The 27914-nt window shown below is 40.3% G+C and overlaps 1 protein-coding gene and 1 long non-coding RNA gene across 2 annotated transcripts; one reads left to right on the top strand and one right to left on the bottom strand.

Annotated features, from left to right (window-relative positions):
* LOC107647750 lies at positions 404–1429 on the top strand. The gene is made up of 2 exons (XM_016351799.1): positions 404–537; positions 652–1429. Exons 1-2 carry the CDS (start codon positions 404–406, stop codon positions 1427–1429), a joined length of 912 nt encoding a protein of 303 aa, XP_016207285.1.
* Positions 24914–27333, bottom strand: LOC110270105. The gene is made up of 2 exons (XR_002359186.1): positions 27166–27333; positions 24914–25095 (listed from the first exon to the last, which is right to left on the bottom strand). It is a non-coding gene; the product is annotated as an uncharacterized LOC110270105 (long non-coding RNA).

Here is a 27914-nt window from a genome sequence, read left to right as displayed (position 1 = left end):
AGTTATGGTCGATTAAGTGCGAAGAGGTTGGGCTTGACAGCTTTACGATTCCTTCATTTCTTCATGAGTTCTCCATTTCTACATGCTTTTTCTTCATTCCCTCAATTCCAATCTTTGCCTCCTAAACCTGAAATCACTTAACAAACATATCAAGGCATCTAATGGAATCAAGGTGAATTAAATTTAGCTATTTCAAGACCTAAAAAGCATATTTTCACTCTTAAGCACACTTAAAGGATAATTTACAAAACCATGCTATTTCATTGAATAAATGTGAGAAAAGATGATAAAATCCCTCTAAATTCAACACAAGATAAACCCTAAAAATGGGGTTTATCAAATCCCGTTCCACCATTCGATCCTTGAGGTCTGGCTACCAAAGCACTTCAATAAGCCAACGGACATGAGGTATGATGGGACCCAGGACCCCCAAGAGCATCTAACGGCCTTCAAGACCAGGATGAACTTGGAAAGGATAGGCGACGAAGTGAGATGTCGCACCTTTCCTGTCACCCTAGCGGGCTTGGAAATACGTTGGTTCAACGCCCTCACCTAAGGCTCCGTGACGACCTTCGCAGACATCACCCGCGCCTTCCTAGCTCAGTTTACCACACGTATTGCTAAAGCGAAGCATCCTATCAACTTGCTCAGGGTGACACAGAGAACTGGCAAACCAACCAGGAAGTACCTGGATAGGTTCAATAACGAGTGCTTGGAGATTGACGGCCTAACTGACTCGGTGGCCAGTTTGTGCTTGACGAACGGTTTGCTGAACGAGGATTTCAGGAAACACCTCACCACCAAGCCCGTGTGGATAATGCAAGAAATCCAAAATGTGGCTAGGGAGTATATCAATGATGAGGAGGTTAGCCAGTTCGTGACAGCTAACAAGCGGCAGCCCGCCTACAACCATGCCCGTCAGCCCGGTAACAAGGAAAGACCTAGGGAACACTCCAAGGACGGAGCTCCAGGTAAAACCTTCAAGCCGTTCCCCCGGGTAGGGAAGTTTACCAACTATACTCCCTTGGCAGCCCCAATTCTTGAAGTCTATCAGCGGATCGCCGACAAGGGCATCCTATCGAATCCCCGGCAGCTCAAGGACAGGACAGGAGGAAACAAAAACCTCTATTGCGACTACCACAAGGGCTACGGCCACAAGACCCAAGATTGTTTCGACCTGAAAGATGCTCTGGAACAGGCGATCCGAGGAGGGAAGTTGGCCGAATTCTCCCACCTTATAAGGGAACCCCAGAGACGGGATCGCGATCGATCTGGCGACGACAAGAGCCATGCCGTAAGGCAGAGGCAAGAGCCCGAGGAGGACAATGAGCGTGGCCTCACCATCGTGAACATCGTGGTCGGGAGAGACGTGGCTCCCAGGTTGAAATTGGCAAGTAGAAAAGACGCCAAAGTCTTGGCTGTGTCATAATCCGGTTCCTCGCCTCCCTCCAGGAAGATACCGTCAATATCATTCGGGCCCGAGGACCAATGGTTTGACGAATCCTAGTAGACACTGGAGCTGATTCGAACATCATGTTTCGCAACGTGTTTGATGCTTTGGGCCTCCGGGACACCGATCTAAAGACCCACCATCACGGCATGGTCGGCTTAGGGGATAACTTCATCAAACTAGATGGGATGGTCTCCTTGCCGGTATCCATAGGAGGAGGATGAGGGAAGAGGTCGGTAGTAGCGGAGTTCGTGGTTTTAAGAGACTCCACGGCCTATAACCTCATCTTGGGGAGAAAAACTATCAATGAATTTGGAGCAGTGATTTCTACAAAGCTACTGATGATGAAGTTTGTTGTCGATGATGGGTCAGTGGGATCCATCAGAGGAGACTTGAAAACGGCGGTCGCTTGCGACAACGCCAGTCTCTCCCTGAGGAAGAAGTCCAAAGAAGCATCCGGGGTCTTCCTAGCTGACCTAGACGCGAGGGTCAATGACAAACCAAGGCCAGAACCTGAAGGAGACCTCGAAAAGTTCAGGGCCAGCGACTCGGAAGGAAAGTTCACCTTTGTGAATAAGAACTTCCCTCACGATTCGAAAGGGTGATGAGCGGATAATTTATACGCTTTTTGGCATTATTTTTAGTATATTTTTAGTAGGATCTAGTTACTTTTAGGGATGTTTTTATTAGTTTTTATGTTAAATTCATATTTCTGGACTTTACTATGAGTTTGTGTGTTTTTCTGTGATTTCAGATTTCTGGCTGAAATTGAGGGACTTGAGCAAAAAAATCAGATTCAGAGGTTGAAGAAGGACTGCTGATGCTGTTGGATTCTGACCTCCCTGCACTCAAAGTGGATTTTCTGGAGCTACAAAACTCAAAATGGCACGCTTCCAATTGCGTTGGAAAGTAGACATCCAGGGCTTTCCAGTAATATATAATAGTTCATACTTTGGCCGAGTTTAGACAATGCAAAAGGGCGTTGAATGCCAGTTCTACGCTGGAGTCTGGAGTTAAACGCCAGAAAAACGTCACGAACCAGAGTTGAACGCCAAAAACACATTACAACTTGGCGTTCAACTCCAAAAGGAGCCTCTGCACGTGAAAACTTCAAGCTCAGCCCAAGCACACACCAAGTGGGCCCCGGAAGTGGATTTATGCATCAATTACTTACTTCTATAAACCCTAGTAGCTAGTTTAGTATAAATAGGACTTTTTACTATTGTATTTACATCTTATGATTTTTAGTTCAACTTTGGATCATATTGATCACGTTTGGGGGCTGGCCATTCGGCCATGCCTAAACCTTCATCACTTATGTATTTTCAACGGTAGAGTTTCTGCACTCCATAGATTAAGGTGTGGAGCTCTGCTGTTCCTCATGATTTAATGCAAAGTACTACTGTTTTTCTATTCAATTCAACTTATTCCGCTTCTAAGATATCCATTCGCACCCAAGAACATGATGAATGTGATGATTATGTGACGCTCATCATCATTCTCACTTATGAACGCGTGCCTGACAAACACTTCCGTTCTACATGCAAACAAGCTAGAATGAATATCTCTTAGATATCTAATACAGGGGACCGAGTCCGAGATATTAGAATCTTCGTGGTATAAGTTAGAACCCATGGATGGCCATTCTTGAGATCCGGAAAGTCTAAACCTTGTCTGTGGTATTCCGAGTAGGATCCGGGAAGGGATGGCTGTGACGAACTTCAAATTCGCGAGTGCTGGGCGTAGTGACAGACGCAAAAGGAGGGTGAATCCTATTCTAGTATGATTGAGAACCTCCAGATGATTAGCCGTGCCGTGACAGAGCATTTGGACCTTTTTCACAGAGAGGATGGGATGTAGCCATTGACAACGGTGATGCCTTACAGAAAGCTTGCCATGGAAAGGAGTAGGAATGATTGGATGAAGAAAGTAGGAAAGCAAAGGTTCAGAGGAACGAAAGCATCTCTATATGCTTATCTGAAAATCTCACCAATGATTTACATAAGTATTTCTATCTTTATTTTCTGTTTATTTATTATTATTATTCGAAAACTCCATAACCATTTGATATCTGCGTGACTGAGATTTACAAGATGACCATAGCTTGCTTCATACCAACAATCTCCGTGGGATCGACCCTTACTCACGTAAGGTTTTATTACTTGGATGACCCAGTGCACTTGCTGGTTAGTTGTATCGAAGTTGTGAATGAAAAACAATTTATTAAGACGTGCGTACTGAGTTTTTGGCACCGTTGCCTGAGATCACAATTTCGTGCACCAAGTTTTTGGCGCCGTTGCCGGGGATTGTTCGAGTTTGGACAACTGACGGTTCATCATGTTGCTCAGATTAGGTAACTTTCTTTTCGTTTTTCCCAATTAATTTTCGAAAAATACAAAAAAATTTACAAAATCATAAAATCAAAAATATTTTGTGTTTCTTGTTTGAGTCTTGAGTCAATTTTTAAGTTTGGTGTCAATTGCATATTCATCTTGCATTTTTCGAAAATTGCATTCATGCATTGCATTCATCATGATCTTCAAGTTGTTCTTGGCCAGTCTTCTTGTTTGATCTTCATATTTTCTTGTTTTATGTCTTTTCTTGTTTTTCATATGCATTCTTGAATTCTTAGTGTCTAAAAATTAAAAATCTTTAAGTTGAGTATCTTGCATGTTTTTCTTTTCTTAAAAATTTTCAAAAATAAGTCTTGATGTTCATCTTGATCTTCAAAGTGTTCTTGGTGTTCATCTTGACATTCATAGTGTTCTTGCATGCATCACATGTTTTGATCCAAAATTTTCATGCATTGAGTCTTTTTGATGTTTTTCTCTTTCTTCATTAAAATTCAAAAATAAAAAAAATATCTTTCCCTTCTTCACTCATAAATTTTCAAAAATTTGAGTTGACTTTTTCAAAACTTGTTAAAATTTAGTTGTTTCTTATGAGTCAAATCAAATTTTCAATTTAAAAATCTTATCTTTTTCAAAATCTTTTTCAAAAATCAAATCTTTTTCATTTTTCTTATTTATTTTCGAAAATTTTAAAAATATTTTTCAAAAATCTTTTCTTAATTTTATCCTATAATTTTCGAAAATATTATCAACAATTAATATTTTGATTAAAAAATTTCAAGTTTGTTACTTGCTTGTTAAGAAAGATTCAAACTTTAAGTTCTAGAATCATATCTTGTGATTACTTGTGAGTCAAGTCATTAATTTTGATTTCAAAATTTCAAATATTTTTCAAACAAATATCTTTCAATCATATCTTTTCAAACTTTGATTTCAAAATCTTTTTCTAACTTCTTATCTTTTCAAATTTAATTTTCAAATCTTCTTAATATCTTTTCTAATCATATATTTTCATATCATATCTTTTTCAAATATCTTTTCTAATTTCTTATCTTCTTATCTTTTAAAAATTAATTTTCAAAATTTGTTTCAACTAACTAATTAACTTTTTGTTTGTTTCTTATCTCTTTCAAAACTACCTAACTAACTATCCATCTCTAATTTTCGAAAATATCTCCCTCTTTTTCAAAAAGTTCTTTTCAATTAATTAATTGTTTTAAATTTTAATTTTAATTTTACCTCTCCTTTAATTTTCGAAAATCATCAACCCCTTTTCAAAAATTATTTTCGAAAACTCCTCCCTCTCATCTTCTTCTATTTATTTATTCATTTACTAACACTTCTCTTCATCTCAAATCACTGCTCCTATCCTCACCCTTGTGTTTGGATTATCCATTCTTCTTCACTCTTATTCCCTTTCTTCTTCTACTAACAACAAGGGAACCTCTATACTGTGGTAAAAAGGATCCCTATTATTATTTTCTGTTTCCTTCTTCTTCATATGAGCAGGAGCAAGGACAAGAACATTCTTGTTGAATCAGACCCTGAACCTAAAAGGACTCTGAAGAGAAAACTAAGAGAAGTTAAAATACAACAATTCAGAGACAACCTTACAGAAATTTTTGAAAAAGAAGAAGACAATATGGCCGAAAATAATAATAATGCAAGGAGGATGCTTGGTGACTTCACTGTACCTAATTCTAATTTACATGGAAGAAGCATCTCAATTCCTGCCATTGGAGCAAACAACTTTGAGCTTAAACCTCAATTAGTTTCTCTTATGCAGCAGAACTGCAAGTTTCATGGACTTCCATCTGAAGATCCTTTTCAGTTCTTGACTGAATTTTTGCAGATCTGTGATACTGTTAAGACCATTAGGGTTGATCCCGAGGTCTACAGGCTTATGCTTTTCCTATTTGCTGTAAGAGATAGAACTAGAGTGTGGTTAGACTCTCAACCCAAAGATAGCCTGAACTCTTGGGATAAGCTGGTCACGGCTTTCTTAGCCAAGTTCTTTCCTCCTCAAAAGCTGAGTAAGCTTAGAGTGGATGTTCAAACCTTCAGACAGAAAGAAGGTGAATCCCTCTATGAAGCTTGGGAGATATATAAGCAACTGACCAAAAAGTGTCCTTCTGACATGCTTTCAGAATGGACCATCCTGGATATATTCTATGATGGTCTGTCTGAATTAGTTAAGATGTCATTGGATACTTCTGCAGGTGGATCCATTCACCTAAAGAAACACCTGCAGAAGCTCAAGAACTCATTAACATGGTTGCTAATAACCAGTTTATGTACACTTCTGAGAGGAATCCTGTGCGTAATGGGATGCCTCAGAAGAAGGGAGTTCTTGAAATTGATACTCCGAATGCCATATTGGCTCAGAACAAACTATTGACTCAGCAGGTCAATATGATTTCTCAGAGTCTGAATGGAATGCAAGCTGCATCCAACAGTACTCAAGAGGCATCTTCTGAAGAAGAGGCTTATGATCCTGAGAACCCTACAATAGCAGAGGTAAATTACAAGGGTGAATCCTATGGAAACACCTATAATCTCTCATGGAGAAATCACCCAAATCTCTCATGGAAGGATCAACAAAAGCCTCAACAAGGCTTTAATAATGGTGGAAGAAATAGGTTTAATAGTAGTAAACCTTTTCCATCATCCACTCAGCAACAGACAAAGAATTTTGAGCAGAATTCATCTAGCTTAGCAAATTTAGTTTCTGATTTATCTAAGGCCACTCTGAGTTTCATGAATGAAACAAGGTCGTCCATTAGAAATTTGGAGGCACAAGTGAGCCAGCTGAGTAAAAGGATCACTGAAATCCCTCCTAGTACTCTCCCAAGCAATACAGAAGAAAATCCAAAAGGAGAGTGCAAGGCCATTGATATAACCATCATGGCCAAATCCAAGGAGGAAGGGGAGGACGTGAATCCCAAGGAGGAAGACCTCCTGGGATGTCCAGTGACCAATAAGGAGTTCCCTTCTGAGGAACCAAAGGAATCTGAGACTCATCTAGAGACTATGGAGATTCCATTGAACCTCTTTATGCCATTCATGAGCTCTGATGAGTATTCCTCTTCTGAAGAGAATGAGGATGTTACTGAAGAGCAAGTTGCCAAGTTCTTTGGTGCAATCATGAAGCTGAATGCCAATTTATTTGGTAAAGAGACTTGGGGAGATGAACCTTCCCTGTTCACCAATGAACTGAATGCATTGGATCAACTGAGATTGCCTCAGAAGAAACAGGATCCTGGAAAGTTCCTAATATCTTGTACCATAGGCACCATGACCTTTGAGAAGGCTCTATGTGACTTTGGGTCAGGGATAAACCTCATGCCACTCTCTGTAATGGAGAAACTGGGAATCTTTGAGGTACAAGCTACTAAAATCTCATTAGAGATGGCAGACAATTCTAGAAAACAGGCTTATGGACAAGTAGAGGACATGTTAGTAAAGGTTGAAGGCCTTTACATCCCTGCTGATTTCATAATCCTAGATACTGAGAAGGATGAGGATGAATCCATCATCCTTGGAAGACCCTTCCTAGCCACAGCAAGAGCTGTGATTGATGTTGACAGAGGTGAACTAGTCCTTCAATTGAGTGAGGACTCCCTTATGTTTAAAACTCAAGGTCATCCTTCTGTAAACATGGAAAAGAGGCACAGTAAGCTTCTCTCAAAACAGAGTCATACAGAGCCCCCACAGTCAAACTCTAAGTGTGGTGTTGGGAGGCCACAACCAAACTCTAAGTTTGGTGTTGAACTCCCATATCCAAACTCTAAGTTTGGTGTTAGGGAGTCTCAACAATGCTCTGAACATCTGTGAGGCTCCATGAGAGTCCACTGTCAAGCTATTGACATTAAAGAAGCGCTTGTTGGGAGGCAACCCAATTTTTATTTATCTAATTTTATTTGTATTTTTATTGTTCTTTCATGTTTTATTAGGTTCATGATCATGTGGAGTCACAAAATAAATAGAAAAATCAAAAACAGAATCAAAAACAGCAGAAGAAAAATCACACCCTGGAGGAAGGGCTTACTGGCGTTTAAACGCCAGTAAGGAGCATCTGGCTGGCGTTCAACGCCAAAACAGAGCATGGATCTGGTATTAAACGCCCAAAACAAGCAGCATCCTGGCGTTCAAACGCCAGGAATGCACACTGAGGAAAACTGGCGCTGAACGCCAGAAACATGCTTTATTTTGGCGCTGAACGCCCAGAACAAGCACTAATTCGGCGTTTAAATGCCAAAATTACATGCAAAGGCATTTTACATGCCTAATTGGTGCAGGGATGTAATTCCTTGACACCTCAGGATCTGTAGACCCCACAGGATCATATCAGCATCTGTGGATCCCACAGGATCCCCACATACCTCCACTCACCTTTCCTCCTCATAATCCTATATCTCTCTTCCCCATCACCCCTTCACCACTCACATCTATTTCTTCTTCTTCTTCTTCTTCTATTCTTTCTTCTTTTGCTCGAGGGCGAGCAACATTCTAAGTTTGGTGTGGTAAAAGCATAGTTCTTTTTTGTTTTTCCATAACCATTGATGGCACCTAAGGCCAAAGAAACATCTAGAAAGAGGAAAGGGAAGACAAAAGCTTCCATCAAGGGTCTATAGCTCAGTGGTAGAACATTTGACTGCAAATCAAGAGATCCCTGAGATACCTCAGGGGATATATTTTCCTCCACACAATTATTGGGAGTAACTAAGGGTGGAACATCAAGAGCACTCCATCATCCTTCATGAAATTAGAGAAGATCAAAGAGCAATGAGGGAGGAGCAACAAAGACAAGGAAGAGACATAGAAGAGCTCAAGGACATCATTGGAAAACGCCACCATCACTAAGGTGGACTCATTCCTTGTTCTTAAATTTTCTGTTTTTCGTTTTCTTATGTTAAATTTTATCTATGTTTGTGTCTTTATTACATGATCATTAGTGTCTAAGTGTCTATGCCTTAAAGTAGTGAATATGAACCCATCACCTTTCTTAAATGAAAAATGTTTTAAAAACAAAAGAACAAGAAGTACATGGTTTCGAATTCATCCTTGAAACTAGTTTAATTATTTTGATGTGGTGACAATACACTTTGTTTTCTGAATGAATGCTTGAACAGTGCATATGTCTTTTGAAGTCGTTGTTTAAGAATGTTAAATATGTTGGCTCTTGAAAGAATGATGAACAGGAGACGTGTTATTTGATAATCTGAAAAATCATAAAAATGATTCTTGAAGCAAGAAAAAGCAGTGAATAGAGGAAAGCTTGCGAAAAAAAAAGAAAAGAAAAATAGCGAAAAAATAGGAAAAAAAAAGAGAGAAAAAGCAAGCAAAAAAAGCCAAAAGCTCTTAAAACCAAAAGGCAAGAGCAAAAAGCCAATAACCCTTAAAACCAAAAGGCAAGGGTAAATAAAAAGGATTCCAAGGCTTTGAGCATCAGTGGATAGGAGGGCCTAAAGGAATAAAATCCTGGCCTAAGCGGCTAAACCAAGCTGTCCCTAACCATGTGCTTGTGGCGTGAAGGTGTCAAGTGAAAACTTGAGACTGAGCGGTTAAAGTCAAGGTCCAAAGCAAAAGAAGAGTGTGCTTAAGAACCCTGGACACCTCTAATTGGGGACTTTAGCAAAGCTGAGTCATAATCTGAAAAGGTTCACCCAATTATGTGTCTGTGGCATTTATGTATCCGGTGGTAATACTGGAAAACAAAGTGCTTAGAGCCACGGCCAAGACTTATAAAGTAGCTGTGTTCAAGAATCAATATACTGAACTAGGAGAATCACTAACACTATCTAAACTCTGAGTTCTTATAGATGCCAATCATTCTGAACTTCAATGGATAAAGTGAGATGGCAAAACTATTAAGAGGCAAAAAGCCACAAGTCCCGCTCATCTGATTGGAGCTATGTTTCATTGATAGTTTGGAATTTATAGTATATTCTCTTCTTTTTATCCTATTTGATTTTCAGTTGCTTGGGGACAAGCAACAATTTAAGTTTGGTGTTGTGATGAGCGGATAATTTATACGCTTTTTGGCATTGTTTTTAGTATGTTTTTAGTAGGATCTAGTTACTTTTAGGGATGTTTTTATTAGTTTTTATGTTAAATTCACATTTCTGGACTTTATTATGAGTTTGTGTGTTTTTCTATGATTTCAGGTAATTTCTGGCTGAAATTGAGGGACTTGAGCAAAAAAATCAGATTCAGAGGTTGAAGAAGGACTGCTGATGCTGTTGGATTATGACCTCCCTGCACTCAAAGTGAATTTTCTGGAGCTACAGAACTTAAAATGGCGCTCTTCCAATTGCGTTGGAAAGTAGACATCCAGGACTTTCCAGAAATATATAATAGTTCATACTTTGGCTGAGTTTAGATGACGCAAAAGGGCGTTGAACGCCAGTTCTACGCTGTAGTCTGGAGTTAAACGCCAGAAACACGTCACGAACCAGAGTTGAACGCCAAAAACACGTTACAACTTGGCGTTCAACTCCAAAAGGAGCATCTGCACGTGAAAACTTCAAGCTCAGCCCAAGCACACACCAAGTGGGCCCCGGAAGTGGATTTATGCATCAATTACTTACTTCTGTAAACCCTAGTAGCTAGTTTAGTATAAATAGGACTTTTTACTATTGTATTTACATCTTATGATTTTTAGTTCAACTTTGGATCATATTGATCACGTTTGGGGGCTGGCCATTCGGCCATGCTTGAACCTTCATCACTTATGTATTTTCAACGGTAGAGTTTCTGCACTCCATAGATTAAGGTGTGGAGCTCTGTTGTTCCTCATGATTTAATGCAAAGTACTACTGTTTTTGTATTTAATTCAACTTATTCCGCTTCTAAGATATCCATTCGCACCCAAAAACATGATGAATGTGATGATTATGTGACGCTCATCATCATTCTCACTTATGAACGCGTGCCTGACAAACACTTCCGTTCTACATGCAAACAAGCTAGAATGAATATCTCTTAGATATCTAATACAGGGGACCGAGTCCGAGATATTAGAATCTTCGTGGTATAAGTTAGAACCCATGGATGGCCATTCTTGAGATCCGGAAAGTCTAAACCTTATCTGTGGTATTCCGAGTAGGATCCGGGAAGGGATGGCTGTGACGAACTTCAAACTCGCGAGTGCTGGGCGTAGTGACAGACGTAAAAGGAGGGTGAATCCTATTCTAGTATGATTTAGAACCTCCAGATGATTAGCCGTGCCGTGACAGAGCATTTGGACCTTTTTCACAGAGAGGATGGGATGTAGCCATTGACAACGGTGATGCCTTACAGAAAGCTTGCCATGGAAAGGAGTAGGAATGATTGGATGAAGACAGTAGGAAAGCAAAGGTTCAGAGGAACGAAAGCATCTCTATATGCTTATCTGAAATTCTCACGAATGATTTACATAAGTATTTCTATCTTTATTTTCTGTTTATTTATTATTATTATTCGAAAACTCCATAACCATTTGATATCCGCCTGACTGAGATTTACAAGATGACCATAGCTTGCTTCATAGCAACAATCTCCGTGGGATCGACCCTTACTCACGTAAGGTTTTATTACTTGGACGACCCAGTGCACTTGCTGGTTAGTTGTATCGAAGTTGTGAATGAAAAATAATTTATTAAGATGTGCGTACTGAGTTTTTGGCGCCGTTGCCTGAGATCACAATTTCGTGCACCAAAGGGCCACTGGTGGAGATGATCCAGGCAAATGGCGACCTGTTTGCCTGGATACCATCCGACATGCCGAGGATTGACCCCCAGATCATGTCACACCACCTAGCTGTGAAGACGAAAGCTAAGCCAGTGGCACAAAGGAGGAGGAAAATTTCCAAAGAAAGAGCCGATGAGGTGGCCAGACAAACGGCTGGCCTGCTAGAAGTAGGATTCATTCGGGAACTAGACTATTCGACTTGGCTGTCGAATGTAGTCCTGGTTAAGAAGGCCAATGTGAGATGGAGAATATGTGTGGACTATTCGACCTCAATAAGGCGTGCCCCAAGGATTCCTTCCCCCTTCCTAATATTGATGCTCTTGTTGACGCGGCTGCGGGATACCGGTATCTGTGTTTTATGGACGCGTACTCAGGCTATAATCAGATACCAATACACCGGCCAGATGAAGAGAAGACGGCATTCATAATTCCAGGGGGAACATACTGCTACAAGGTAATGTCGTTTGGATTAAAGAACGCGGGTGCTACATACCAAAGGCTAATGAACAAGATATTTAAGAATCTTATCGGCAAGACGGTGGAAGTGTACGTAGACAACAATCTGGAAAAGACCACAAAGGTTGAAGACCTCATTACTGATCTAAAGATTGTGTTCACATCTCTCCGGCGGCACGGCATGAGGCTTAACCCGCTCAAATGCGCCTTCGCCGTGGAAGCCGGAAAGTTCTTAGGTTTCATGATAACCCAGAGAGGGGTGGAGGCCAACCCTGAGAAATGCGAAGAAATCTTAAAAATGAAGAGCCCCAGATGCATGAGAGACGTCCAGAGATTGGCGAGAAGGCTCACCGCACTATCCCGTTTCCTCGGGGCCTCGGCTGCCGAGGCTCTGCCATTCTTCAACTTAATGGAAAAGGGGATAGCGTTCGAATGGACCCCGGCATGTGAAGAAGCCTTCAAGCACTTCAAGGAGATAATCTCGGCATCGCCTGTCCTCGATAAACCTAAGAATGGAGAGGCGCTGTACCTATACTTGGCAATAACTGATGAGGCTTTGGCGACAGTCTTGGTGCGAGAAGAAGGAAAGATCCAGCAACCAATCTACTTTGTAAGTAAGGCGTTACAAGGGGCGGAACTGAGGTACAGTAAGCTGGAGAAGCTAGCATATGCACTCCTGACCTCCTCCCGCAGACTGCGACAGTATTTCCAAGGACACCAGATAATTGTCAGGATGGACCAAGCAATCCGCTAAGTACTCCAAAAACCCGACCTAGCGGGAAGGATGATGACCTGGGCAATCAAGCTATCCTAGTATGACTTACAGTACGAATCCAGGCATGCGATCAAGGCCCAAGCCATGGCTGACTTCCTGGTCGAAGTAACGGGAAACCCCCCTCCCCCCCGAGGCACCGAGCACACGGTGGAAGTTCCATGTAGACGGGGCCTCCTACCAGACGTTCGGGGAGCGGGGATCATCCTGGAAAGTCCAACCGGAGTCGTATATGAATAATCGGTCAAGTTTGAATTCCTGGTGTCCAACAATCAAGCGGAATACGAGGCCTTATTGGGCGGCCTAGTTCTTGCAAGAGAGGTTGGGGCGACCAGAATAGAAGTGTGCAGCGACTCTCAGGTCATCACATCACAGATCAATAGAACATACCAAACCAGAGATTCACTATTACAGAAATATCTGGAGAAGGTCAGAAAGCTGAGCGAGGAGTTTGACAAGGTCACGGTGTAGCACGTTCCGAGAGATAGGAACACCCGAGCAGACCTCTTATCAAAGCTGGTAAGTACGAAGCCAGGAACGGGAAACCGATTCCTGATTCAATGTCTAGTAAAGGAACCAATAGTGACCCTGCATGTAACACAGGCAACTGACCCCCCTTCTGGATGAGCCCAATCGTTGATTTTTTGGAAAAAGGTAAACTCCCTGAGGACGACAAGATGGCAAAGGCGCTGAGAAGAGAAGCGGCCAAGTATACAATAATACAAGGCCAGCTGTTTAAGAAAGGGTTTATCCAACCCCTACTGAAGTGCCTGCGCCCCGACCAAACGGACTACGTGTTAAGTAAAGTCCACAAGGGATGCTGCGGTCACCACATCGGAGGGAAAGCCTTGGCCCGAAAGCTCGTCAGGGCCGGTTACTACTGGCCCTCAATGATGACGGTTTCCAAAGAGTTTGTAAAGAGATGCGGGAAATGCCAGGAGAATGCCAACTTTCATGGAGCGCCGGCAGCCGAACTGAGCCTGATGATGGCCACCCGACCATTTCAACAATGGGGAATCGACCTGTTAGGGCCTTTCCCAACTGGACCTGGACAGGTCAAATATCTAATTCTTGCCATCGACTATTATACAAAGTGGGTAGAAGCCGAGCCGTTAGCCAGTATATCCTCGGCCAACTGTCGGAAATTCCTGTGGAGGCAAGTAATTGCCAGATTCAGGATACCAGCGGTCATCATCTCGGACAACGGGACGCAGTTTGCCGATAAGAAATTCGGAGAATTTTTCGCCGGCTTGGGCATAAAGCAAAAGTTCTCGTCTGTTGAGCACCCCCAAACTAATGGCCAATTCAAAGTGGCGAATAAGGTCATCTTACAAGGCCTCAAAAAGTGACTCGACCAGAAGAAGGGAGCATGGGCGAACGAGCTAGCCTCAGTCCTCTGGTCCTATCGCACAACTCAACAGTCATCTACCGGGGAAACGCCCTTCCGGCTCACACACGGAGTGGACGCGATAATTACCGTCGAGGTTGGGGAACCGAGCCTACGACTACTTTTAGGAGGAGTCGAGGAAGCCGTAGAAAAGGACTTTGTAGATGAGACCAGGGAGATGGCCCACTTGTCAGAAACAGCGTTGAAGCAGAGGGTGGCCCTACGGTACAATGCCAAAGTCCTCAAGAGAGACTTTGAGTTGAACGACCTAGTCTTACGACGTAACGACGTCAGACTCCCAACACCAGGAGAATGAAAGTTAGCGGCAAATTAGGAAGGTCCATACAGGGTGAAGGCAGTACTCGGCAACGGTGCGTACAAGTTAGAACGGCAGGGAAGTTCCTAGGACCTGGAACGCGGGGAACCTAAGAAGATTCTAGTCCTAGAAGCCGAGGCAAACCAAGCGAGCAAGCGGTCTGACGGTCTAACCAGTTTAGTAAGACCCGTACTACTTTATGTGAGATTATTTGCCCTTTGTTATCTGTTTACCATTACTCATATTCATATTATTCGCCATTAGTTGTTTGTTTCAAGTAGTTGTTTATTGGCAATTCGTCATCATTTTTCCTCGTTTTCAATGTTATTTAAAGTAACCAAATTACTTTGCCAAGTAGAAGTAATCAACGCCAGAACAACACGATTTCCCGGGACTGATCACCCCGAAAACCACCGAAGTAACAAACGCCACAATAAACGGCCACTAAAATGATAAAAGCCACGACCTGGCTTCAATAGTTACCAACGAAACGGTAAAACAAGTAAGCAAATAGTTAATTACCGGCAAAAAGGTAAGAAAGCATCAAACAAGCCGAGTCCCCAAAAAACGGGAAATAAGCAGTCTATCACATACCAACAAAATGGTAAACGGATTCGCTAAAACTACTAAAGTGTTCAAAGGTGTACAAGTTGCAAAATTAAGAAAAATACAAATCGCATTACTTCTTCAGCATATCAACAATCTTTTCATCCTTGATGGTCTTGAAAACGCCAACAGCCAACGTGTCAAAATCAGGAGCCAGCAGCTTCACCTGAGCTTTGAGGGCCACCTCAGTCATCAAGATGGCACCCTTGCCTTGCTTCACGGTCTCTTTGTACTTATTTTTCAAATCAGCTGCTTCATTCTTGGCCGCGATTGCCGACGAAAGAGCCTCATCACGCTCCTTCTCGAGCTCCTTCACCCGACCTTGAGCAGCGTTCAGCTGATCCTCCAAGGCAAGCTCCCGCTCGGTAAATCGCACCACGGTAGCATCGGAGGTCTTAATCTTCTCCTCGGCTTCAGCTAGCTGTGTCTGGAGCGACTTCACCTCAACCTTGTACTTGTTATTAGCTTGGACAGAGGACTCAAGCTTGTTCTCCAACGATCGCGCCGCAGCCAAGGCGGCTTCCGCTTTCCTCGCTATGGTGGCTCCCCGGAGCAAAGTACGGTACATCCATCTGGCCTGCGAAGAGAGATCCCCACCATGGAAGAAGTCCTCCGTGCCGGGGAGCAGTTGGAAATCAATAAAGTTCCCGGCATCAAAGTTCTTCTCCATCACCGTGAGGACACCCTCGGGGCTAGAGGACAGTTTCCTCTTTCTCGGGTTGTGAAGGATAACCACCTCTTCATCCTCCACCTTGACCCCTGGTTGGGGACCCAGACCAGCACTGGTCCTGATCACCTCACCCTGGGCAGGTTGCGATTGTACCTCGGCCGCGACGGCATCATAGGGAGGCACCTCGTTGTGAGGAATGGTAGAGGCATCATCACTATCATCAGCAAGGAATGTATTAAAGAAAGTATCAAGTCCAACTTGCTCGCCAGCCATCGATACTGAAACAAAACATGGAAGCTAGTTAGTCATTAAACCGGTTGAATAAACAAGGGTAATAGGAAGAACGGGTGCACCACTAAACAACTACTCACATATATAACTCCTAGCCATATCCTGATCACCCATGAGGAGATGGAGATTAACGTGATTCTTCCCAAAAACGGCCAACAACACGTCGGCGACCTTCTTGTTCTCGGGAGATAACCCCTTGCATGTCACCTTGGTAAAGGCATTGGCTCCCGTCCCGAAACTCCAATAGGTCGGGATGCGACATTCTCCCTCCAATGTCAACTAAAAGGGATGCCGACCTTCAGCCGGACGAACCTTAAAGTATTTATCCTTGAAACCATGGTACGAATCCTCAAACAGGCCAAAGATCCTCCGACCTTGGGCAGACCAGAAAGACATGAAGCCTTTTTTGGCCTTCCCCTCTTTAGAAGGATTCGTCAGGGTAAAAAGGAAAAGAAATACCTCGACGGAGGCCGGCACCTCTAAGTACTCACATACCATCTCGAAACAGCGGATAGAAGCCCAGCTGTTCAGATGCAACTGAGACGGCACCACATCACATCGGTTGAGTAGCGCCATTTGAAAAGGAGATACGAACCCCCAGCTAGGTGAACATCGCCTTATAAAACCAGATACAATCGGGGACCCGGGGAGAGTGTGGATTCAAGTGGAATATCCGTTCCTGGGAGGCGGGAACGAAAACCTCATAGTTATTCTCTTCGTCTCCTCCTCCGTAGAGGTACTCGGCTTGTCGGAACTCGGTAAGTTCCTCTAAGTCCATTTGGTTAGGGGTATCCTTCACATCCGAGGTTACCCAAGCATATCGATCATAAGGTGCTCTCGCAATGGGAACCCGCACAACAGGACGTTGAGCCATACCTACAGTGGGGGCACCACTCACAGTTAGTCTAAGAGACCGGGAGACCGGGACTGGCCCAAAAACTACAGTTTGCCTATTCGATAGCTACAGTCAAACAAGGGATAAATTTATAGCCAAAACAAAGCCTAAAAAACCAAAATTCTGGAATGGTAACCCCTCTAATGCGTCTACCTAATGCTAACGCCATTCAACATGCAATCCAATCAAACGAACAACACGCATACGAAGGTGAAACAGGAAATCAAGCGGCATAAATAGCAAAATAAAGTTATCCAGACTGAGGGATGAAAGATGGAGCTTACCAAGACAATCATAATGATCGAAGGAGGGTGGAAAATTGGAGGAGACTTGAACGGAGCAGGAAGTTGCAGCAAGGAATTTGGAAAGGGATGGGAGAAAGTGAAAGGAGTGTGATGACAGTAAGGAAGTGAAAACTGAAAGAAAAACTAACTCCAAGAAGCGCGAAATACAGGGGTACATCGGTCATTTCACGCAGGGTTTTGAATCACTCATTAAGAGCATTAAATGCTCGACGCAAAAAATAAAGCGAGAAACAACGCTCCCCTGCAGCGAGAAGGTTCACACACGCAAACAAGATACCCCCCAATCGCGCGTGACCGACTGATAAGAGAATTTTTCGTCGATCTAGATTTTTCTCAAATTAGAATTCACTTCGTTGCAAGTATAGTCTAGATCAACAACTAATTCCCAATCAAATTTAGATCAAAAGAATAGTCACATTCAAAACACAATAACCGAGAATATTAAACTCCCGGGTCGTCTTTCTTAGGAGTTGCAAATGAAATGTCATATTATTGGCTATGGGAGAATTTGCAAGAGAAGCAAGTAATGTAAATGGCAAGAAAGTAAATGATCATGCAAGGAATTAAAAGTCAAAGCAATTAAAGAAAGAAAAGGAAAATTCAAATGCAAGAAACCTCTTGGCAAGTAATTGAGAGCTAAGGTTACTTATCCTAGCCATTGACCACAAACACATGATGATGATTATGAAGAGTTAATCCTACTTAGTCAACCTTACATCGAAGATAAGTCAAATAGGCATAGTTAATTCCAATCCCTAAATCCTAGTCAACACTATTAATGGGTCACTTAGAGTCAAGAAAAACCAAATCAACTAACTACTCTAATGTATCAACAAGAATGGACATCAATGACTCAAGGGTCACCAAAGTCCTCAATACCAAGCCAAGAGTGAAGAAAAAAAACTATGTAGAAACTAAGCCAAGCATTTTATCAAACAATTGGTGTGCATAAAAACAAAATAATATTAAATTATATTAAAAATAAAATCTAACTACCAAATGCAAGGAAATAATAATAACAACTAAAGAAAGCAAGGATTAACATGAAAATATAAACTTCATTAATTGAAATTAAAATTAACAAAAGTATCCATAAACATAAAAATGACAAAATAAAGGAAATAACAAAAGAGATGAAGAAGATAAAGACAAAAGGGAATGAAAACATAAAGCAAACTACACTAAAACAAGATTTAAAGACTGAAATTAAAGAAAATTAAACTAAACCTAACCTAATTCTAGAGAGAAGGGGGAGCTTCTCTCTCTAAAAAACTAAGAGAAAAACATGTAAAAGCTAAACCTAATTTCCCCCCTCCTTCATCCCTCTTCAATTTGGCTTGAAATAGCTTTAGAAATGAGTTGGATTAGGTTTTGGAGGCCCAGAATTTACCCCCAGCAATTTGCAATTAATGAGCTCACGTGCCAGGACTTGTGCGTACGCACAAATGTGTGCGTACGCACACTTGCTAAATCCTGACTTGTGCGTACGTAGAAATTGTGTGCGTAAAAGCACACTTAAGCTTATGTCCATTATAGCAAATTACATATCATTTTGAAGCCCCGGACATTAGCTTTCCAATGCCGCTGAAACCGCCTCATTTGGACCTCTGTAGCTCAAGTTATGATCAATTTAGTACCGAGAGGTCAGGGTGGACAGCTTTACAAATCCTTCATTTCTTGAATTCTTCCACTTTGTATGCTTTCCTTCCACTTTCTCAAGCTATTCTTACCTTCAAAACCTTAAATCACTCAAACAAACATATCAAGGCATCGAATGGGAGAAAAGTGAATTAAAATTGGCAATTTAAGCATGAAAAAGCATGTTTTTCACAATTAAGCACAATTAGGAAATAATTAACAAAAGTATGCTATTTCAATGAATAAATGCAAGAAAAGTGAATGAAATCCACCTAATTAAAGCAAATAAATACCAAGAAATGTGGATTCATCACATCCCCACACTTAAACAATAGCATGTCCTCGTGCTATACCAAATGAAGACAAGAAGGAGAATCAACAATTATTCAATGCAAACTATCTATATGCAATGTACCTATATGTATGTAACTATACTATCTAACTATCTATATGTATTTAATTAGTCCAAATAAATCAATTTCCAAAAAGAAAACATCTATATACGACCAAGGGCTAAGACAATCATAACCAAATCACATTCACAATTAAATTGAGTCATATAAAAGAATTTAATCAAACTTGCAAGATAAGCAATAATCATAGGTGAAAATATGGAATTGAGTAATTGAATCCTCACTGGATATGTGTATGCACTCTAGTCACTCAAGTGTTTAGGGTCAATTCACTCAATTCTCCTCTAATCATGCTTTCAAAAGTTTGTTCTTCATCTAACCAATCAATACAAATTTAATGTACATACGCAAAAATCATGAGGTCTTTTCAAGGTTGTAATGGGGCTAAGAGTAAAGGTAAGTGAGCTAAGTGAGCTTGTATTTGAATCTTTGATTAACCTAAGTTCTCACCTAACACATACACAACCTATATAATTCTAATACCATGCTTAGCTACCCATAATCTCACTTTTAAATATACACACACTCATGCATCAAATGCAATTCCATCATATGCATTAATTATTATTGAATTTCACATTGGGGTAATTTTGTTCTCCTTTTTATTTTTTCTTTTTTTTTCTTTTTCTTTCTTTTTTTTTTCTTTTCTTTTTTTTCAAGAACATAATATATATATATATACCAACACATCAATGCATATGGTTTCTATAATATTACATGAGTATGCACCCCAAATTTCTAAGATTTTTCAACAAGAATAAAACACCTATTCATCAACCAAAGTTCCCACATTTTCCCCATACTTAAACATTACACACTCTCACTAACTTAAGTTACTCAAATATTCAAATAAAGGACATTTTTATTATTTTTCACTTAAGGTTAATGATGTGCCAAAATAAAGAACAAAAAGGGGGCATTCATAGGCTCAAAGTGGCAAATAAAGGTGAATAAAATGGTAGGCTATTTGGGTTAAGTGAGCTATAAAGAAATAATGGCCTCAATCACATAATTACATAAATATACATTAAACAATGGATATATAGAATTAAACAAACCAAAGATTCCAATCATAAAGAAGAGCAACATACAAGAATGAAATAAGTGATCCAATGATGTAACCACACAATAAGACTCAAAAATTCACAAGTTGTACGTTCTTTAACTCAAAAGCCATATTCCACAATATATAAATCATGCAAGTTTCATAGAATTTCAACTCAATTCAATTCAAATTTTCAATGCCCTATATACAAAAGATAAGCTTCTTGAAAATTTCATTAATTGACTAACACTTATTCTATATATGTATATAGTGTGATTGGATGAAAAAGGTCAAAAATACTAAGTTTAATTCCCAATTTCAATCAAACCAAAATAGAAAGTGTATAGAAAATCAAACTAGGTGCAATCATCACATCATCCTAAATCACAACCAAGACAAAGAACCAAAAAAAGAAGAAAAAACATATGTACAAGACAAAATTAAGAGCAAAATGTCAAAATATACATAACTACTATATAATACTAAGTTATGTACAAGTAAAATTAAAAAGTGCAATAAACTAAGAAATTGCAATAAACTAAGTAAAAAGTTCCTCAAAAGGATAAAATATATACAAAGTACCAAACAAAACATAGAAAGAAACTACACTAAAAGTGTTTGGAAACGGAATTTTCACCCAAAATATGCTTGCTGAAGATGGACAACCTCCCCACACTTAAGATGTAGCACCGTCCTCGGTGCTTAGATCAAGCGGAGTGGAAAGAATCGTCGCTATCATCGGCTCATTCGTCTACTGGTGGGTCTCGGGTGATAGAATGGCTGTAAGAACGATGGTGGTGCTGAGAAGGAAAGAACTAAGTCACAAAACAACATATGAAGTGAACAGATAATAAAAATTTGAATGAAAGCATACATGAGATTCCAGTTAAAAGCAAATAGAAGCAACTTCCAATCAAATAAAGGAATCTAAGAAAGCTAACTTGCTTGTTTATCAAAGAGAAAAAGAAGAAAGGAGCATTGTTGCTATGCACAAAGAGAAAGAAAACAGTTATAAGTTATTGTTAGTTGAAAGGTAAAAAAAAAGTTAAAAGTTACATGAGTAAAAAGAAAATAGTTAGTTGAAAAAGAAAAAAAAAGTTAAAAGTCAAGAAAAGTTAGAAATTAATGTTAGTTGAAAAGGAAAAGAAAAGTCAAAGTTATATGAAGAAAAAGAAAAAGTTAGTTGAGAAAAGAAAAGAAAGAAAAGATAGTCAAAAGGTATGTTAAGAAAAAGAAAAAGTTAGTTGAAAAAGAAAACAAAGGTTAAAAGTTATGTAAAAAGAAGGCAAAAGTTAGTAAAAGAAATGGAAGAAAAATAAAAAATTAGGTGCATAGTCACAAGTTCTTTAATTCCAAAAAGTTTCAAAAATTTCAATACAAGCAAGTTTCTATTCACTTCTCAAAAAAATTCAAGATGCCAAAACAAGTGATGCACATGTATGTGTAGAGCACATCATCAAGTAAATATCAATCACAAGTAAATTGGTATAATTTAAAACAATTTGGCGTTGACAAAGTTAGAAACATAGAGAAACAAGTAAGCCAAAGAACATTCAAACACCAAATTCCAATGAGGCATGAAAGTCACAAGTTGAAACAAGAATTGAAAACCTCATGATCTATGTGACTTAATGTAAGTTAGGCATGAATAGAATGAATCAAATCAACCACATAGTTTGAAAACCTTCAAATTTGTGAGTTTATGCAAAAGAGGCTCAAATTTTCCAAAGAATTTCAAGTTTATGGTCAATTTAAAAATTCACTTGAACTATTCAATGCATAGAAGTAAATTAGCATCACAAGTAAGCAAAGAAAGTTAGAAGCATGACCAAAACTTTCAAAGAAGTTCTTGAGGAGTTTTCCAAAACCATTTAGCAAACAAGATTCTTTTTGACACAGAAATCTGTCAAATAGAATCTTGTTGCCCCAAATAACACAATGTCACTTAATAAAATAAGGTTAGAAAAAATCCGGCAGCATTTCAGCAGTAAATTGGCCTATTTCAATCAATCAATTCAGACTTCCTATGAATTCATTGACAATTAAAAACACAACAACCATATATGTAACCATGGGAAGTAAGCAAATGAGCCAACATGGATTGAAAAATCAGTAGCAGTCAAACTTGAAGCAAGAACAAAATGGATAATTGAACTTGAGCAATTGACAATTTAATTCAAATTCAAGAAAGGCAGTATCATTCAGCAACAAAACAGCAATCAATGGCCCAACATACAGCATCAAAACAGTAATAATGAACAATCCAGCAGCAATAACAACTCGAATTCATAAATTTATCAAGATCATCATCACTGCAACAGCCATATCTAGGAATTGTTTGTTTTAAAAACCAACCACCAACAAGAAAAAGCAATAATTAACAACCGGGCAGCATTCTGTTCTTTGAATTCAATAACCATTCCAGAAGCAGCATGAGTTTAAACAATTAAGCATAACTGAATCCAACAACCAAGTGCAAATTGAACCAAGAACTCAGCCCATAACACTCAGCAACAAGAAACCAAGAAAAATTAATGAAACAGTAACACTTTCACAGCATCTATTTTGGACAATGAACAAAAATACAATACACAGCAATCACAAGTCCAGAATTCAACACCAAAATAGTAGAATAAACAAGTTCATCCAGGGCAGCATTCAGGGAAGAGACAAAATCATTCTGAACAACAGCAGCAATCACAATTGAAATTCATAACAGCCTTCAGCAAGAGTAGAGCAGCAATAAGACTATGCAGCAGCATCAAGAAATCAATTCAGCACAGAGCAGATCAATGAAACAGCAACATTCCAAACAACATTATTAATCAAAACAAACCTAAATCCACTATCCACGCCAGATTCTCTAACCACCTAATCAACTAAACTAAACCAATTGAACTAAACAAGCTAAACAGAATGAGCTAAACCATATAAATCAAACAGAAATAAAATAAAAATGAGAAGAAAGGGAACCTGGGAAGCAGAATTGGACAGAGGAAGGGGAGGGATAGAAGAAGGTTGATGATGGTGAGTGAATGGCCGGAGCAACTCAGCTGGCCTGGTAGTGGAGCTACTCTAATGGTAGCAGCGGAGGAGGGGCGCAGCAAAGAAACAGGGGCCTTGCCCTGTTCTGGCCTTCGAAACGCAGTGAAGAGCAACAGGGGGAAGGAGCTCGTGTGTGGGAGGAAAAAGGGTTGGGTCGCCGTGGCTCGTCGATGGTGGAGGCTACGGTAGTTCGCGGTGGTGGTTCGGCCAGTGAGAGGAGGCGCGAGGGTAACATCGCGATGGCACTGGGCTTGGTGGAAGCTAGAAGAGGGAAAGGGGAAGAGAAAGGGGCGTGGCGGTGTGGGTTATCGCCGGCGATTATGGATGAAGGGAAGGGGGTGTGGTGTCGCGGCTGAGGTGGCGCGGAGGAGCAGAGAGCATGCAAAGGGAGCTCTGGCGGCTACTTGTAGCGCGAAGAGGAGGGTCGGGGCGCCGGACAGGACGCGGCGGCGCGGTTGGGTAACAGGGCTGCGAAAACAGAAGGCGACGGTGGTGCTGGGCTCGCGGAGTTGCGGGCGGAGAAGGGTGTGAACGGGAAACGGGAAAGAGGAGGAGAAGAAGAGGTGAGGTCGCCGGCGGCTGCGAGCTCGCCGCGGCAGTTGTGAGCGAAGGTGGGTGATTGACGGGAAAGAGCTGGTGATGATGGTGAAGAAGATGATGGTAAGGAGGTTGTGACTCAGAGAAGAGGAAAAGACAACAGAAGGGGAGAGGAGGGGGATGCAGAGGCGCCAACTGTGCGGGTGCTCCCAGCAGAAGGGGTGAATTGGGGGTGCGTATGCACCAACGTTCGTGCGTACGAGGAAAATGGGCAATAGTACATGTGCATATGATGTGCGAACGAGGCGAGTATGAGCGTGTGCGTACCCACGCAGCAGGAGTGTGCCTACGTACAAAGTGAAATTTTGTTTTTTTCAAAACAGAATTTCACCCAAACATTCTAATATGCATATAAACAAGAAATTAATAAAAATATGTAACTATTTACATTAAACTTTAAAATTAATCCAAAATTTTATTTTTCAAATCAAAATTATGGACTATTCAAAGCACTTGTAATATTCACAAATAAAAATTTATCCAAATTCAACTATCCAAAAACTAATTAAAAATTTTAAAAGTGTAATTGAAGTCAAAAAGACAATTTAAACAAAATTACTAACTATTCACATATGCATTTTAAAATAAAAATTTATTACTATCAACCAAGAGACATATTTATAAGCAAAAAAAAAACAAGTAAGCAATCAAAAACAAACTATTCACATATTAACAATAACCAATAATGTAACACCATTGCAATCCCCGGCAACGGCGCCAAAAATTTGATAAGAGAATTTTTCATCGATCTAGATTTTAAAAAAAAACATATGTACAAGCCAAAATTAAGAGCAAAATATCAAAATATGCATAACTACTATATAATACTAAGTTATGTACAAGCAAAATTGAAAAGTGCAATAAACTAAGTAAAAAATTTCTCAAAAGGATAAAATATATACAAAGTACCAAAAAAACATAAAAAGAAACTATATTAATAAAGTGTTCAGAAATGAAAATTGTCACCCAAAATGCACTTGCTGAAGATGTACAACCTCTCCACACTTAAGATGTAGCACCGTCCTCGGTGCTCACGATCATGCGGAGTGGAAGGAGTCGTCACTGTGTCACCTCCACCTTCAACTGGTGGGTTAGGCGATAGAGTAGCTGCAAGAGTGATGGTGATGCTTTAAAGGAAAGAGCTAAGTCACAAAACAGCATATGAATTGAACAAATAATAAAAATTTGAATGGAAGCATACATGAGAATCAAATTAAATCAAATACAAACAACTTCCAATCAAATTCAGGACATGGGGAAAGCTAACTTGCCTGTTCTCAAAGAATAAAAGAAGGAAGGGGCATTGTTACTATACACAAAGAGAAAGAAAACAGTTAAAAATTGAAGGTTAATGTTAGTTGAAAAATAAAAAGAAAGTTAAAAGTTAAAAGTTATGTTAGTAAAAAGGAAAATGGTTAATTGAAAGAGAAAAGAAAATTTAAAGTTAGGTGAAGGAAAATAAAAAGTTAGTTGAAAAAGAAAACAAAAGTTAAATGTTATGTAAAAAGAAGGGAAAAGTTAGTAAAAGAAATGGAAGAAAAATCAAAAGTTAGGTGCATAGTCACAAGTTCCTTAATTCCAAAAAGTTTCAAAAATTTCAAAACAAGCAAGTTTCTATTCACTTCTCAAAAATTCAAGATGCCAAAACAAGTGATGCACATGTATGTGTAGAGCACATCATCAAGTAAATATCAATCACAAGTAAATTGGTATAATTTAAAACAATTTGGCGTTGACAAAGTTAGAAACATAGAGAAACAAGTAAGCCAAAGAACATTCAAACACCAAATTCCAATGAGGCATGAAAGTCACAAGTTGAAACAAGAATTGAAAACCTCATGATCTATGTGACTTAATGTAAGTTAGGCATGAATAGAATGAATCAAATCAACCACATAGTTTGAAAACCTTCAAATTTGTGAGTTTATGCAAAAGAGGCTCAAATTTTCCAAAGAATTTCAAGTTTATGGTCAATTTAAAAATTCACTTGAACTATTCAATGCATAGAAGTAAATTAGCATCACAAGTAAGCAAAGAAAGTTAGAAGCATGACCAAAACTTTCAAAGAAGTTCTTGAGGAGTTTTCCAAAACCATTTAGCAAACAAGATTCTTTTTGACACAGAAATCTGTCAAATAGAATCTTGTTGCCCCAAATAACACAATGTCACTTAATAAAATAAGGTTAGAAAAAATCCGGCAGCATTTCAGCAGTAAATTGGCCTATTTCAATCAATCAATTCAGACTTCCTATGAATTCATTGACAATTAAAAACACAACAACCATATATGTAACCATGGGAAGTAAGCAAATGAGCCAACATGGATTGAAAAATCAGTAGCAGTCAAACTTGAAGCAAGAACAAAATGGATAATTGAACTTGAGCAATTGACAATTTAATTCAAATTCAAGAAAGGCAGTATCATTCAGCAACAAAACAGCAATCAATGGCCCAACATACAGCATCAAAACAGTAATAATGAACAATCCAGCAGCAATAACAACTCGAATTCATAAATTTATCAAGATCATCATCACTGCAACAGCCATATCTAGGAATTGTTTGTTTTAAAAACCAGCCACCAACAAGAAAAAGCAATAATTAACAACCGGGCAGCATTCTGTTCTTTGAATTCAATAACCATTCCAGAAGCAGCATGAGTTTAAACAATTAAGCATAACTGAATCCAACAACCAAGTGCAAATTGAACCAAGAACTCAGCCCATAACACTCAGCAACAAGAAACCAAGAAAAATTAATGAAACAGTAACACTTTCACAGCATCTATTTTGGACAATGAACAAAAATACAATACACAGCAATCACAAGTCCAGAATTCAACACCAAAATAGTAGAATAAACAAGTTCATCCAGGGCAGCATTCAGGGAAGAGACAAAATCATTCTGAACAACAGCAGCAATCACAATTGAAATTCATAACAGCCTTCAGCAAGAGTAGAGCAGCAATAAGACTATGCAGCAGCATCAAGAAATCAATTCAGCACAGAGCAGATCAATGAAACAGCAACATTCCAAACAACATTATTAATCAAAACAAACCTAAATCCACTATCCACGCCAGATTCTCTAACCACCTAATCAACTAAACTAAACCAATTGAACTAAACAAGCTAAACAGAATGAGCTAAACCATATAAATCAAACAGAAATAAAATAAAAATGAGAAGAAAGGGAACCTGGGAAGCAGAATTGGACAGAGGAAGGGGAGGGATAGAAGAAGGTTGATGATGGTGAGTGAATGGCCGGAGCAACTCAGCTGGCCTGGTAGTGGAGCTACTCTAATGGTAGCAGCGGAGGAGGGGCGCAGCAAAGAAACAGGGGCCTTGCCCTGTTCTGGCCTTCGAAACGCAGTGAAGAGCAACAGGGGGAAGGAGCTCGTGTGTGGGAGGAAAAAGGGTTGGGTCGCCGTGGCTCGTCGATGGTGGAGGCTACGGTAGTTCGCGGTGGTGGTTCGGCCAGTGAGAGGAGGCGCGAGGGTAACATCGCGATGGCACTGGGCTTGGTGGAAGCTAGAAGAGGGAAAGGGGAAGAGAAAGGGGCGTGGCGGTGTGGGTTATCGCCGGCGATTATGGATGAAGGGAAGGGGGTGTGGTGTCGCGGCTGAGGTGGCGCGGAGGAGCAGAGAGCATGCAAAGGGAGCTCTGGCGGCTACTTGTAGCGCGAAGAGGAGGGTCGGGGCGCCGGACAGGACGCGGCGGCGCGGTTGGGTAACAGGGCTGCGAAAACAGAAGGCGACGGTGGTGCTGGGCTCGCGGAGCTGCGGGCGGAGAAGGGTGTGAACGGGAAACGGGAAAGAGGAGGAGAAGAAGAGGTGAGGTCGCCGGCGGCTGCGAGCTCGCCGCGGCAGTTGTGAGCGAAGGTGGGTGATTGACGGGAAAGAGCTGGTGATGATGGTGAAGAAGATGATGGTAAGGAGGTTGTGACT

Source organism: Arachis ipaensis, chromosome B01 (genome assembly GCF_000816755.2).
Source record: "Arachis ipaensis cultivar K30076 chromosome B01, Araip1.1, whole genome shotgun sequence".
NCBI lineage: Eukaryota > Viridiplantae > Streptophyta > Magnoliopsida > Fabales > Fabaceae > Arachis > Arachis ipaensis.
This window is presented reverse-complemented; position numbering and strand designations above follow the sequence as displayed.